This window comes from Bidens hawaiensis, unplaced genomic scaffold, assembly GCF_021521415.1.
Source record: "Bidens hawaiensis isolate Kalapana, Puna unplaced genomic scaffold, B.hawaiensis_p1.1 tig00046035_1, whole genome shotgun sequence".
In the NCBI taxonomy this organism is placed as follows: Eukaryota; Viridiplantae; Streptophyta; class Magnoliopsida; order Asterales; family Asteraceae; genus Bidens; species Bidens hawaiensis.
In genome coordinates, this window is record NW_027498190.1 from 13163 (window position 1) to 29712 (window position 16550).

At 39.0% G+C, this 16550-nt stretch overlaps 1 protein-coding gene across 1 annotated transcript; it reads right to left on the bottom strand.

Moving 5' to 3' along the window:
• Positions 1 to 582: 582 nt before the first annotated feature.
• LOC143596082 (uncharacterized) lies at positions 583 to 1116 on the bottom strand. The gene has a single exon (XM_077074945.1). It carries the CDS (start codon positions 1114 to 1116, stop codon positions 583 to 585), a length of 534 nt encoding a protein of 177 aa, XP_076931060.1.
• Between the last annotated feature and the right edge of the window lie 15434 nt (positions 1117 to 16550).

Consider the following 16550-nt stretch of genomic DNA (forward strand, 5'->3'; position numbering starts at 1 on the left):
ATTGCACATGTGATCACTCGCACCTGTGTCAATAATCCATTTAGAATGAAAAGAAGTAGAATTACAGGCCATAATACCTGCAAAATTGGCAAAGTGGATGGAAGAAGTAGGCTATGAGGCTGTAGCTTTACCAAGATTGTGTTGCTGAAGAAGCTGCATCAACTCATTGTACTGATTGACAGTAATTGAAGATGCAACATTAGTTTCTTGTGGAGAGGCAGAAAATGGCAAGTCTGACTCCAATTCAACATTATTAGCAGCCCCACGTTTTGGCTTGGTGAATTTGAAGTCTTTTGGAAATCCAATGATTCGATAACATTTGCTAACATGATGGCCTGACTTCTTGCAATGAGAACAAACTTGATTCTTCTTGTTATCATTAGGATTAGCATAAGATACATTCATAGAGGCAGATTCAGTTTGAAACTGAGAAAGTGAATGAATTTCTCGCTGTTTCTCATCTTGAACAACAAAAGAATATGCTTGATTGATAGTAGGTAAGGGTTTCATCAGGAGAATATTACCTCTTGTTGTATCATAGCAAGAGTTTAGGCCCATAAGGAACTGCATAAACTTTTGATCCTAATCTCTTTTAGCCATTAGAGGAGCAGTGCCACATGTACAAGTCGGAATTGTGTTCAAAGATGACAATTCATCCCATATGGTTTTGAGTTTGGTGAAGTATGAAGCAACATCAGAATTACCTTGAACAAGATCCGATAAACTCTTCTGTAACTGATAGTATTTGGCACCATTATCTTGACCATATCTGTCATTGAGTTCAAGCCATAATTGACGAGCTGAAGTAACATAGGGAACACTAGCACTGATTTCTCGAGATAAAACATTCAAGATCCATGAAATTACCATATCATTACACCTATTCCACAGACTAATTTGAGAAGTATCAGTTGGAGAGACAAATTCGCCATTAACGAACACCAATTTGTTCTTTGCTGATAAAGCGATAGTCATAGCACGTTTCCACGCACCAAAAACTGAACCATCGAACGATTTGGAAACAAGAATCATCCCTGGATGATCAGACGGATGCAGAAACAACGGATTGGAAGAATCGATTGAAATTGAATTTGGAACAGATAAAGTTGCAGACATGATGAAAAACGAAATGAACTAATCAAGAACTGAATTGAACGAAGATTGAATGCGGAAGCGAAACGAAAATCAAAAGAAGATTGAAATCAGAATCGATTTGGATGATACAATGTAAATTTGCTCAGAAAGGACTAATTCTCATTGATTAAAGAAGAGATACAAGCCCTAATATTTATACACATAGCTGAACTAATAACAGAAGTCTAACTAACTAACTGAATAATGATAGTTATATACAAGGGGAAATAAAAATATAAATCCAACAGGACGTCCTCTCAAGTCTCAACTAGGTGCATACCTTCCGCCATGTCAAATGATCTCAAGAATTAATAGACAAAACTTTACAGTTAACTTAATGTCAGGTCGTTTGAGTCTTCATGAAAACTGGATTAATAACTGTTATATAATCCTGGAAAGGAACATATATGGGTATAAGTAGGAAGAAATCTAGCAGACATTGTTTTTTCTTTCGTTTTCATTTTTATTATCATTGCCCATTGAATTATCAGTAAGAGAGATAGCATCAGCTTTAGTTTTATACCTTAAATGTGGATAAACACTGTTTGTATTTCTAATTTACGTGTTGCCCCGCCGCTTTTGAGGCGGGTAAACATCCTAGTTTAAAAATAAATGAAAGATATGTGCAACAAAACTATATATATATATATATATATATATTAAAAATAATTGTATGAAACATATGAAGCATGTAAGGACATGGCTAGGGGTTAAATTAAATAGCGTTAAATATATTTGATGTCTCATATATGGAAATTTTAAGTGTAGTTTACCTAAAATTTGTATGAATAGGTGAAACGAAATAAAGTTTTCAAGAGGTTAATTGTACAAAAGCAAATTAGTTTTATTACAAATTAACTCATTCAAATGTTGGTTAATGTGCGTAGGTTATAAATATATTAGTGTAGTTTAGGTTACCGACGTGTTGTGTAGTTAATGTACAAAATAAATTTCTTACGTGTCCCAGGTTTATAACATGGAACGATATACTATGACGATCGTGGTGTGTTATGGACTTGAGATTAAGTGATGCCACACTATAGTTCGTTTAAGAAGGTGATTTGAGATGTCGTGAGACGAGCGTGGCCGACGGCAAAAAAACTTTACGTATACATCAACAAAACATGCTCTCGCCACGTATGACGAAATTTCCAGTTTCACATCCTCGCCGCATAGCGCGGGTAAACCAACTAGTTTATTTCTAATTTAGAAAGAAATGAAAAGAAAGAAAGAAAGGATAAAAAGGGAAAAACAATTATAAAAAAAATTGTTCATTTGTTTTTTCTCCTATTTAATTGAACTCAGAAACTGAACGTAATAGTTCATTTATGCTCTTGCATTTTGAGTAGAAAAATTAGGAAAGTTTTAATTTGATACGTATCAGTTGTCCATTAATATCAATGATTGAATAATAAAAACAAAAAAAGAAATATCAATGATTATTATATATTATAAGCACAAAATTTGGTGTCACCATTAATTTGATTGGGCTAAGTGGCACAATGCTATTGGGCTATGTCAAATTTTGTTTATGTTTTTTTTTTCAATTCCGGTGTCATAACGAGTGTAATTGAAACCGACTAAATTTGCATCGACTTACTGCCGCAACACTTGGGTTTTCCCAATTTTCGAGTTATACCGACCGAATACATGTCATGTTAAATATTTTATTATTGAGAGGTTTGGTGCCACAAGGACACTATTGGGGCATTTGGTGACACGTTATTGGCTTAAGCCATTTTTTCTATTTTTCATATTTTTTTTGTTTTACTTTTGGTGCATAACGAACCTAACGAAAATCGATCAAATGCCAATTTAGTTTTTGTTTTGTTTTAGTTATGGTATCGTAATGAACGTGACAAAAACCGACTGATTTCGTGTAGACTCACTGTCTCAACGCCCGAGATCGACAATAGTCGAGTTTTACCAATGCTTGAATTTTATCGATAGACACCATCCTATGGTCCACCTTATTTTTTACAATATATTTATTTTATTCTTGGATTTAGTTATGGTACAATAACGCATGTAACCGAAACCGAACGAATTCGCGTCGACTTACCACCTCAACGCTTGGGTTTTACCGTCGCTCGAGTTTTACCGATTTGCCCCGGCGCAACGCGCCGGGTAAAACACTAGTTGAGTAATAAAAACAAAAAAAGAAGTACGAGCCGACAATAAACAAGAAGCTTCGTCAAAATTAGAAAAGATCTAATTAACTAGACGAATTGGAAAGCCAATTTGATATGTTAGGGTATGTTTGGTAAAACTAGCTGCTATTTGGAAGTTAATGGCTGATAGCTATTACTTGTAGCTTTTAAATATATTTGGATGTTTAACAAAGTAGTTGGAACTTTTAATCAAATAAATAATTTTTTAAACCAACATGTTTTGATCTGAATCTTGTTCCGCCCCTGTACTATTCTAATATGAAACCTGACCTGACCCTTTCGACTCAAAACGGTACCTACACGAACCAAACTAAATTAACAGGTAATAAGAGAATATGTTAATTTTTAAAGTAAAGAAATATGACAATACTATACTCAAATTAAATACAATAAAATGCTCGTTTTTATGATGTAATTTTTTTATTAAATATTAACGTGCGAAAAAACATATTAAAAAGTATTGAGGTAGTTGGTTTTGATTAAGAGTTAAATGTGTAACTATAATAAAAACTAACAAAGGCCGATAGAAGTTCTAGTACAAAACTTGTAAAATTTTAAATACTTAAAGCTTGTTGTTTTTAAAATGCTGAGCTTTTAACTTCAAGTTTTTTCTTCTAACCTAAAAGCTTTAAACTTTTTCAACCAAATAAAAATTTTATTGTGTAAGAGTCTTTTCTTAAAAGCTAGAAAATAGAAGCTTGAAAAAGCTCATAAAAGCTCCCTACCAAACATATCCTTAAGCTAGCTGTTATGGCTCGTGAATGGAGCCACGAACGTGGGTGGCGTGGCCACATAGATGGTGAACACCACAACGCTGTGGCGTGACGGCCAAGAATGGCTAGGCGAGAGCTCACTTGTGAAAGAAAGCAATCCACTGGGCATGCTGTTGCTTCCTTTTTCTTTTTAAAGTTGATGAAGAAGAAAGTGGAGAAGAAAGTGGAGAAGAAAGGAGATAAAAAAGAAGATGTTTTATTTTAACCTAATTTTTGTTAGGCTTTACTTGGAAAGACATTAGACATGTGTCAATTTTTTAATCTTCATTTTATATTTTTCTACACATTATGTGTTATTATAATTTCTAATGATTAGATTATTATTTTTTAAAACAAATATATAATTTGGGCTTTTTTATATTATCTATAATTTATACAAGTTTGGTTTTTTTTTTCTTTCTAAAACTAATATATAATTTTTATCTATTTTATAAAAAATAAATTATTAATTTATATTTTTGTTTTGAATTTTCAAAAAAAAACTTGCAATTCGTTGAAGCTATCATTTGCTTGAACTACAACAGGCTCAGGTGGCTTCAACATGGGCTTCAACGAATTTTAATGAGTGTACAGTCAGTATCATGCATCACTGCATGTCATAATATTACTATAATATTACTGTACGAATCCAGTGGATGGCTTTAATGACAACACATTGTCTTAATAAATTTTTGTTTGGTTGAAATTGATGGTCGTGTTATTGGTAATTGCACAAAAAATGACTATAATATTGTCCGCTTTACCAACAAAGAGCTCATGGATATGTTTTTGGTTGCCCCGGTGAAGACTTCCCAGGAGGTCACCCATCCTAGTAGTACTTCCACATGAGCACGCTTAACTATTAAGGTTTTCTCTCGTCCACTAGCATTAAGCCCAAAAGGTGTTGATGATTTAACATGTAGGACTTTACTTATGAACCAATGATCTCTCCTGTCCACGGCCGATGTGAGATTTGCATAGGGCGTTACAACATGTCAGACAATGCTTTTTAAAATTCATGCGTTATGTGGTAGAGACGTAAACAGGTCGAGCTGCTATAAGTTATTGAAGTTTGTTTGGTAAAACCTCTAATCGATTCAATCTTAAACGAGCTTGAGCTAGAGCTTAAGCCTACCGGAATTTAAACTTATGTTTATACACGAGGCTTGATTAGGCTAGCGAGCCTAAACAATATTGATATAATAAGTAATAGACAGAATTACATAGGTTTTCCTTTATGTATGCACCAAATTTCACTCATTGTCCTTATCTTCAAAATTAATATGTTTAATCTTTACGTTTAGAAATCTAACATCGTTTGTCCTTTGACCCTAACCTACTTAGTTTTATCGCTAAGTCATCTTATGCGTTTTACACGTGAGGGTAAATCGGTAATTTTACCTAATAAATTTATAATATTATAATAAAAATTATCAAAATGAATAAAAACAATATATAATACATACTCTCTCTCTCTCTCTCTCTCATGTGTAACCACCACCATCCCCAACAATCATCACCACCCACCCTCACACCACCACTAGCTACCGCCACCACCACCAAACCATCACCGCCTATCACACTCTCAAAATATTGAGTACGACAAGTTGTGTCCGACGAGAGTTACTGCTAGAAAGGAAGGAAGAAAAGGAATCGTAGTTTTGGGAGAGACGGAGGGTGAGGGAGGAGAGGAAGGATCGGAGGAGGCAAGTTGTGGCCGTTTATGTTTAGTCTAGATCATTGCGGGTTTCAAACCAAGGCAGTCGTTCTCCATTCTTCTTAACTCAAATATGAATTTGATCCCATTTTCATAATCACTGCTTCTATTTCACCATTTATACATAATCCCCAAATTATGATAAACCCACCCATGGTTAGGGTTTCAAGATAAAAAATGGCTTCAAAAGAGACAATTTAACCATATCCCATCGAATCTTATTCCACTCGTAAACTAACTAGAGTCATTGACTAATCGTTTAAAAAGTCAAAAGAGTCTTTGTCGATGCCAGATTCGTCTCGATGAAGCTTCTCAAGAACACCGACAAGGCGACCTGATTCTTCGGAACCACTTTTTATCCTCGTGTTTCCGTAATCATTAAGATGGATTGTGAGGCTCGGTATATTGAGCTCGAACCTCAGCATGCTACTTTTCTCGGTATTCAGGAAACTGTTGCTCCGTAGAAGTGAGTGCGTTAATACCTAGGGCTTCATGTTAGTGATTGATTATGTTTTGTGGATTTAATCGTTGAATATTGCTATTGGCTTGAAGCTTGATGTTGTTGAGGATTATGTTACAATGAATGAAGAATTTGATCTTTATTAAAATATTTTAAATTTAATAGGTAAAATGACCAATTTACCCTCATTTGCAAAACACATGAGCTGACTTAACGAGCAAAACTAACTAGGTTAGGACCAAAGGACAAGCAATGTTGGATCTTTAAACGTAAAGGATAAAACATATCAATTTTGAAGATAAAGGACAATGAGTGAAATTTAGTGCATACATAAAGGATAATCTCTGTAAGTAATATAATAAGACATAATATATTATTGCTATTATTATTAATATAATAATTATTATTATTTAATCTAATATAATCTAACTATCTATAATTACCTAACAAAAAAGATGAGGTGAGGTGTTTCGTTCTGGTCGCTTCTCACCCTCTATTGTGCCATCAAATTATTTCAATTTAAAATGATGTCCTCTCATGCGTTTGACCTCTGAGGTTTAAACTTCACGAGTCTAATAATGGGTTTGACGCACTGGACCCAAATCATCCGAAACGGGTTATACTTCTCCTCTCAAACGCTACTTCTCTTCTTCTTTCATCATATTCCGTAAACCACGACACTTAACCCTAATTTACCAAATCATATTCACAAATTATCCTTTATTCCTCTCATTGTCTGCCACTACCGCTCACACATGCACTCAATTCTAACAAGTGGTGATCGACGATTCAGGTATAAATGGTTGTTAGAAATGATTAGTCCAGATAAATGGAGGTACATTCATAGTTGGTATCTATCGAGTTCATTATAAAACTTTTTGTTGAGACCTGGTTTGGATTAACAAGGGATTCTTGCGAAGAAAAACAAATGTTTCCAAGGACTTAAAGAAGGCTAATGATAAAGACGATGGCGTCCTTGATTATAAACTGGATAACTTGAACCTCACTTGAGGACAAGCACGTAAAACCGAAGTGAAATCCCAATTTTCTATGTTTGTGTTGCAAGCAATGACTAATGACTAAACCCATTCATTGGTTTTGGTTTTCCTCTTGTTTATTGAGGCTAGAACAAGATCTTATGCTGAGCCGCTTGTTTATTGGAATGAAATGTTTACACAGTGGGTGACAGTGGCTCATGATATTTGTTAGTGTTCAAATGGTTTAAAAAGTCGGTTGTTAAGATTGAAGGAATCAAAATGGTTCCTCCCGACTCTGTTAAATGTGCATCTCATCAAGTAAGCTTTCGGTTTGGTATATGATAATACATATATACATGTTTTAGTAATTACAGATCTTAGAAAGATAACTGTGGTGTTTTGAATTTTATAAATGTGTAGAACATCATGGATACTAATTCCTGTTTTGGAGGTTTTATTTTTGCTCTTGATTCTCCCAAAGGACCATATTAGAGGTAATAAATGTGGTCTCGACTTTGGCTATAAACACTCTTGAATTACATACAACACATGCTTATTGGCATATGTCATGACTGTTTAAAAGTTAATGTTTACTGATAGGCATATATCTTTAGAAACAACTGAATAATCACTAACTACTCCAGTGTCCAAAGAAACCCTCACAACATCCACAAAAGCAATCACTACATTCATTAGGTTAATACAAACTACTTTAGAGAGATTTTAGACAAACGGGTTAAAGGATTTTACAAAAAATAAATGTAATATGTTACGGGTAATAGGATTTTACAGCATACAAACATAATAGATTACGCAACCCAACTCATCTGAAAAATCATCCAATCTAGCCCGTTTAACCGAAACGAAAGAGTACACATTTTGGTTGAAATTCATTTAGCAAACAACATGTTACCCTACACAATTCATTTGGGCTATTAATGTACCCAACTCATTTGAGCCATTAACTATACTAGTATAAAATAGTATAGACTTTGATTATACATACCTAATAATTATCCAATGTTGGAGCAAATTTTGACCGTTTGAGCCGTAGCATGATTCATACTCAATTGTTAGAAATGAGCACTAAAAGGAATTGATGCAAATACCAGAGCCATAGTGGATCTCATTATTACTGACTAGAATTGTGAAAAGATTGGAATTCTTGCTGATACAGAAGCTGATAATTTTTTTGTCACATATTTTTCACTCATTTTACGGATCCCCTACGATAAACTATTATACATCTCTTTTTAATATCTCAACTGAAGCTGTACATATATCATATGGGTCATGAATCAAGAGTTGTAACAACACTTACATCATTAAAGACTCGTTTTTTCCTTTAAGGTAAAGTGTAAATCTGATTTATTATGGGATATTGGTACTTTGTTTTGGTGGGAAATATCCAACTTTGTTTTTTCTTATCAAATTACTAAGGCCATGTATATTTTGTTTTGCCCGCATCTATATACTTTTGGACATCTGAACTCTTCGTTTGAGAACCGTGTTCGTTTATGTTTGTATCTATATATTTTTAGACATCTGAACTCTTCTTTCATCTGAATTGTTGATTTGGTTTCTGAGCCTATTATTTATATTATTTATTTAATACAACATCCTTTTTTATAGTGATATTTGTTATTTAAGAAACACTATTTCCACGCTCGGCCTAATTACTCAGTCCTTAGGCTGAAGTTAGCTATTTCCCACGGGAGTAAATTATGATCCAGCTAAAATGAGTAGCAACACCTACAGGACATAACACCATGAGCTCGTTACAAAATGGAGAGGGTGGGGGGGTTGTCTTCTCGTAACCATCCTCCGGCATGAGAATCTGTATAGTGTATTGAATATAAACGAGACACAAGTTATGCGGAGCACTAGTGAGTGTTCTCGCGTGAGAGTGAAGATCCTTTCACCATTGGAGGTAGAGTGGTATTTGTAGCCTAATTGGAGGAGAGAAGATATGGGTAGTCTGTCAAGCCAGGAAATCCACCAATGAGAGAGCTAGCACGTGCCCAAGGAGAGTTGGTGAATAAAGTAGATGATCGACGGTAACATTTATACTATGTAGTACTATCAACGATGCGTTGTCAATATAATATTGGATAGTGGTCCCTTTCATCAAGATAACTCTTATTTGCACAATAACTAGGAGAATCTTTGGGATTGACCCTTTGCAACGTCCGAGGGAATGTTTGGCGCAAGACAAGACTCCCGTCGTCATCATATAATCTATGCCTGGCAAGTATCAGAGTTTCGTGGGTGTAGTGGGTCTGCTTGGCGGAAGCATGTATTCCAAGGTGGGAGTGGGACCTTACCTCTTCATATTCCCCCAGTCCATTGTTTTTCTTGTGTGATAATATCGAGGGGTATTGTGGACTGATGAAGTGATGGGGTGGCTTTAAGGAAATCCCCCTTGTTATTTTTCTCCACATTGGGGGGGGGGGGTTATTTCTAGTGGAATATGTTCGAGGGACCTTCCATAGACGGAATCCTTTCAAGTGGATAGTTGCTGAAGACCTTCCTTCAATAGAGGTGTTTTGATGGAAGGTTATTGAAAACCTTCTTTCGGTGGAAACCTTTTTGGTAGAAGGCTATTGAAAATATTTCTTAAGCGGAAGCCTTTTTTACGGAGGTTATTGAAAACCTTCCTTAAGCGGAAGGTTATTGAAAACCTACCTTAGGCGAAAGCCTTTTTGTTGGAAGGTTATTGAAAACCTTCCTTAGGTGGGAGCCATTTTGGCAGAAGGTTATTGAAAACCTTCCTTAGACGGGAGCCTTTTTGGCGGAAGGTTGTTGAAAACTTTTAGGCGGAAGGTTACACTTGCACATTTTGGTAAGTTTCCATCTGTCGAGGTGGCTTGCCACGTGGTAGTAGGCGGGAAAGTTTTAAAAATCTTGGTGATGAGGATAAGTGCACGTGTATGATGGGACGCAGAGATGAAGGTTACTTTCTGCAAGGGATTTTTTCGTCTGTGTCAGGCGCATGGGCGAGTATTCCGGTGACGCGCCCAGCTGTTGCACACCTGACAGTTTTGTTTTTCATATGTGTCGCTATTTGATAGGGCCAACGCTTTCTCTCTCCTCAGTAACCACACCATCATATTAGTTGCGATGGTTACATATATAGAGGGTTTGGGTTTTCTTTCTCTATTAATTCTTCCAGATTTCTTGCCTCTTTTGTAGATTTCTTCTTATCTTCTTCCGGCGATGTATTTCCGGCATATATCCATCGTCCCCGGCGAATAATTTCTTGAAATATTTAGTTTTTTCGAAATCCTTTTTGTCTGCTTCCTTCTGTACTCCATGCCTGATCCTTCTCATCAATGGAATGAAAAGAGGAAGAAGAAGGCTCTCACCATGGATCTCGTCGGTTTTCGGATCACTTCGGACGACTTTGATTACATGGTGGAGTCGTATTGGATTGACCCGCCGTTTGAGCCGGAGTTGTCGGCTCCCGGAAAAATAGTAGTAATAAGGCTCTTGCTGGCAAAATTTCTATGTGTAAGGAGTTCTTCATGACTGGGAACTTTCGTCTTCCGATGAGTCGGTTCATGTTGTCGGTGCTGGATACTTTCTGGTTTCACCTGACATGTTAATGGCGTTTTACGCCTTCCGGAATTCCCAGGGTTGGTACAACCTATGTACCCGTTCTCGGTCCAAGGCGATTGCTAGGGAGTTGACCAAAAGTCTACATGACTAGAAGAGCATCTTGTTCTATCTCACAACGCAGGTGGTTCTCCATGACATGAGCTTCTTCGTGGGGAAGGAGTTGGTGGAGCCCAAGTCGGTCCCCGTATTCCAATACGGATTTGTATGACACGTTGCGGGGCAGTTTGTCCCTGCTCCGCCATTATCCTGAGTGGGCGTTGGTGCTCTTAGAGATGATGCGCTTCTGGACGAATCCCATGAAGGTGCCAATCGACAAGAATGGCGGGCAAGGTATTTCTAGTTTCTCGTCATTAAGGTTTGTCCTCATTTATGTTGTCTGATTTGGTATTTGTTCAGAGGTGGATAATTGCCTTTTGTTGCTGCAGCCTGTTCCCTAGGGCACAAAATTGTTGTACCAGCAGGCTTTGGGGGAGCGGGAACAACCAATCTTAGCTAAGACGCCCAATCATTTTGTGTTCCCGTCTCCGGCAGGTCAAGTATTGCATCCACCGCATCCGCTGCCCGTGAGCTTCACGAACCCCACGACGGGTTAGTACCTAGCGCCATTATCGTTTTCAAATAGTCAAGAGTTAACTAATCTATTTGTTTTTCTAGTAAGCGACCCCACATCGTGCGCCTATATTACCGCGGATCTAAGGAATCACAAGGGAAGTCGGGAAAAATTTTCTCCTCCTAAGGGCGGCAAGAAGAGGTCATTGAAGGATGAGGACGATGTTGAGGTAGTCGTGTCTAATGTTCCATTTGGCTTGCCACGTTTTTCCTCCACCATAGTTCCTGCCAAATTTGGAACAATTGGGGATACCAAGATGGCTCCATCCACCAACGCTGAGACCATTGTAGAAACCAACGTGCCTTCAGCCTTTCATATTGGAACCGTTGGGATACAACGTGTCCTCAGATTTGGCTGGCAGAGCCATCGGCGGCACAAAGGTTTTCACTTTTCCACAGGAAGTGGCGCCCACGGCGGAAGAGTAGGAAGAAGTTCCCCTTTTCAAGAAACCTCGACTAGGCGGGTTCGTTAAGTTACCAGGTCTAGTTACTTCGCTAAGTATGTTAACACTTTCTTGAAGAGAGGAGTGAAAGTTGCTTTTTGTGAAGAAGCAGATGGAAGATGTTGCACAGGAGGATGATTAGAGGAAAACTATTGACGCGCCAGCCTTTTTGCCATTGAAGACTAGTGTGGGTGGATCATCGGAGGCATAGCCTAAATTTACAATGGCTTCAAGTTCGCCTATGATAATGGAAGTAGTTAATCCATCCGAGATCGAAGCCACGTCAGAAGCATAGCATGTGATAACGGATGTGGTGAATCTGTTTAAGGCCGAAACCGCGAGGAAAGCACCCCAACCCGTAATAGTGACCATGAAAAGTCACCTGAGGTTGAAGTTGAGCAGTCAGCAGACAGAGAACCTAATCAGGTATCTCTCGCTGATTTATTGAAGTCGCCTAACAAGTATCTGTCTCAAACTCTTGTTCTTGACGGGATGAGGTTGTCCAATTTCTCCCTTACAAAATGGGTGTGATTGTGACCAAGAATTTTTTTGATGTGGAAGCCTTGATGTGGTGCCAACGATAGTGGCGGGAAGGGGGGGGGGGTAGAAGGTTCACAATCCGGGAGATTCCATTGAGGCGAATTTGTTATATTCGCCTCGCTAAAACATCACCCGCGGTACCAATTTTGAAGATCCGACCGTTTGTACCAAGTTTTTAGAGCATTTCTTCCTACTTGGGGAACACGTGGCTCGTAAATTCCCGCCGCATGATAGCCTATCCTCTGATACTAGTTACAATGCTGATCAGGGACTTTCCAGTCTGGCGGAGCTCATTCGCAAGAATCGGGTTCTTGACGCTGAGAAGATTGTCTCTGACTCCACCAGAAGGGAGATGGAGCTTGCTCTAATGAATTTTGAAGATACTGCACAGAAGGTTGGTTGGGAAGCGTCTGAGCACCGCCATACTCTGCTGCTGCTAAGGAGAAGCAGAAGAAAGTTGAGGCAGACTTAGCGGAGTCTACCGGGGACTGAGCCGAGCGCTACAAGGAGTTCCAGGCCGTGTGCAAGGAGTATAATGAAGAACTTGCAGAGGCACGCAGTAAGACTCAGGCTGCGCGGGAGGTCGTAGCCAAGAACGAACAACAAAATTTCGATCTGTGCAAGCGGATCGAGCAGTTGAATACAGAGGCGGCGGTCCGAAAGGCGGATGCTGGCAACCTAGCCGACTCTATGGCTGCTCGAGAGAAAATAATTAAAACCTCAACTGCTCACAACGTCATCCTTGCCAGCGGCAATCATTGGCTGTGGAAGCATGCCAATCCGCAAGGTTAGTATCTTTCCTTGCTTTATTAATGACTTGTTTTTATGGTTGGCTTTTCTGACTTGTCTGTGTTTTTGCTCAGGTTGCCCAGCACATTGTTAATGATGAAGCTATGACGAAGAGCGTTGGGCGCCTTGTGACTGCAGAGCAGCAAGTTGGACACAAGGCGGGATTCCAGGATGCTCTTACGCATGTGGCTGATCAAATTCCCTTGGAACTATACTCCCTTCACAACGTTGAAGTTGAGGCCTAATACTGGGCTGTGGAGGTCGAGTACGAGACCTTGTCGTTCCCCATTTTGTCTACCATCACCCTTCTTGGGGTGCAGAATCTGCGAGAGCTATTGAAGCCATCAAGGGCGAGTACATCTTTCACGGAGGCTAATGATGGTGATTGTGATGATGCGAAGAAGGTTGTGGCGGAGGGAGAGCATGAAGAAGAATTCATTCGACTATGAAGCCTCCCTGCCCCAATATTCGATTTGTACATAAGTAGTATAGGACTTATGTAAGTTGTATCTTGTTTAGTGGATGTTGGTATCCTCTTTTTGTAAATTTTTATTTAATGAATGAATGAGATAATCCTATCTATTTATGCCCAGTTACATGTAACACTTCCGCAATTGTGCCACATTCCTAGTTCACGGAATCGATGTGCCATCGAGTTCGTTCAACGCATAAGCACCTTTGTCTAGGAACTTGTTGATTTAATAAAGTCCTTCCTTATTTGGCGATAACTTGCCAGGCGCTTGAGTATTGGATGCTTAGTTCTTGCGAAGGACGTAATCTCTGGCGTTGAACTTACAAATCTTCACTTTGGCGTTGTAGTATTTTTGGAGTTGGCACTTGTAACTGTGTTCAAGCATAGCCGCCAACTCTCTTTGTTCTTCTAGTAGCATCAAATTGATGCACCACTGCTCATCGTTATTTTCTTCTGCATATAAGACGCGCGGGGAGGGTAGGTCTATCTTGGTTAGGACCTTTGCTTTTGTGCCATAAGTTAAACTAAATGGCGTTTCAGTGTTGCTTGTGTTCCTGAGTTCTGAGGGCCCAAAGGACATGCGTGATTTGTTCAATCCAGCCAAATCTGTGGTGATCTAATTTCTTTTGATTCCATCAACGATGTTGCGATTGACGCGTTCTACTTCTCCATTACCTTGCGGGTGCACGACAGATGTGAAAGTTTGAGTCACTTGTAGTTCTGTTAACATGATTTTGTGCGTTAGTCAGTGAACCGCATTCCATTATCGCTGACGATATTCTCGGGCAAGCTGAAACGACAAATGATGAACTCTCATATAAACTTTTTTATGTTTGCGGCGTTGATAATGGCTACTGGCTTGGCCTTTATAAATTTGGTGAAGTAGTCAATGAAGATTATCAGGAACTTCACTGGCCTTGGCGCTTCTGGGAATCGCCTAGTAATGTCTATGGCCCATTTTGGAATGGCTACGCAGCGGTGACTGGTATCATGTTATTCTTTGGACGGTGGGTATTAGGAGCATGGCGCTGACATGCATCGCAATTACGGATATGTTTTTCAACATCTACAGTATGCCACTATATGCGGGCCTGCGTGTAACCCACATATTCCTTCATGGACCTCTCTGAGCAAATAATTGACCTCCTGTGGGTATAAACAGTGGAGTAGTGGTCCTAGGTAGGATCGCCTGTATAAGACGCCATGTTTCATTTGGTAGTTAAGCGCTTTATGGCGTATCTTCTTTCCCTACGCTTTTTTTTGGTAGCATACTAGCGGACAAGAGATTGACAATCGGTGTCATATAGGACGCGAAACCTGTAGTGATGACGCAAACTTCTCTTATGTTAACTGAAGGGGTGATGAGAACCTCTACACGAATATCTTTTGTCAAGTGTTCGAAGCTAACTGATGCCTATTTTCTTAGCGCGTTAGCTAGTTTGTTCTCACTATGCTTGAAATTAATTACTTTGCACGTGGTGAAACAATGCATTAGTGCCTTGGCTTGGGCCAAATACAAGGCCATTTTTTCATCTTTTGCTTCTTATAACCCCTCATATTGGCTTGCGACTACCATGGAGTCAACATGGGCTTCCAACTGTTTGGCGCCAAATTTCCGCATGATCCTAAGGCCAGACAGAAAGGCTTCACATTCGGCTTCATTGTTTGTGCTTTTAAAGTCAAGACGGATGACGTTTGTGTATTTGTGGCCTTCTGGATCTATGAGTCTTTGTCCAGCACCTGAACCTTCACCGTTAGACGCTTCGTCCATGTAAAAGCCGCCATATTCTTCCTTTTCCTTTGCTACGGGAGGTTCTAATTCCCGACGACATTTGTATTCCCGCGCTGCGGGTACTTCTGTGATTTAATCAGCAAGAACCAGACCTTTGATAGTGTGTCAGGGTTTGTATTCTATCACGTGTTCTCCCCGCTCTATAGTTCACTTTGCAAGTCTTCCTGATAGATCTGGTTTGCAAAATAAAATTATATATCTTATAGTTGGTTAGAACATTGACCGGGTGTCCCAGAAAGTACCGTCGCAGGCATCGGGAAGCCTGAACTAACACGATCACCAATTTCTCTAGGGTGGGGTATCTGGTCTCTACGCCAATAAGTGTGTGACTGACGTAGTAGATGGGGGTTTGCACCTTATCCATGTCTACCATTGGTACGACATCGATCGCCTTTACCGATGGGGAAATATCCAGATTTAGCGGTTCCTTCGGAAGTGGTGCGGTCATGTTGGGTAGTTTGATCAATCGAGATTTGATTTCTTGGAATGCAGATTCCTCTTCTGAGATTAAACAGAATTGTCTCTTCTTGAGGCAGTTGCGGTGGGTGGATAAGAACGGAAACGACTTGTCGGCATGGTTTGCCAAGAAACTATTCAGCTTCACAAGGCGGCCATTAAGCTTCTGCAACTATTTTAAGGTGCGGGAGATGGCATCTTGACAATGCCCCCATCTTTTATGGATTGGCTTTGAAGCCATCCTTGGTGTCAATGATGCCTAGGAATTTGCCATCTTCTATTCCAAAGAAGCATTTGCCCAAGTTGAGCTTCATGCTTATTCTTTAGTGTGTGTTGAACGTCTCCTCGATTTCTTTCAATAATAAAGGGTCCTCTGCACTCTTTATGATTAAATCATCAATGTATACTTCCAAGTTTCTCCCGATTTTATCTTTGAACTCTCGATCCAGTAGCCGTTGATAGGTAGATCCATCGTTTTTGAATCTGAATGGCATCATTTTGTAGCAATATGATGTATAAGAATTTATACATCTTTTTGAAACTAAAATATCTCCGAATAAGCGTATTATCGGCAATTATATTAGAATAAATAAGAACTAATGTTTATAATTTCTATCTAT

What these genes read in the sequence shown, in the direction of transcription:
- LOC143596082 (XM_077074945.1), bottom strand. Translation starts at nt 1,116, where the DNA reads ATGTCTGCAACTTTATCTGTTCCAAATTCAATTTCAATCGATTCTTCC.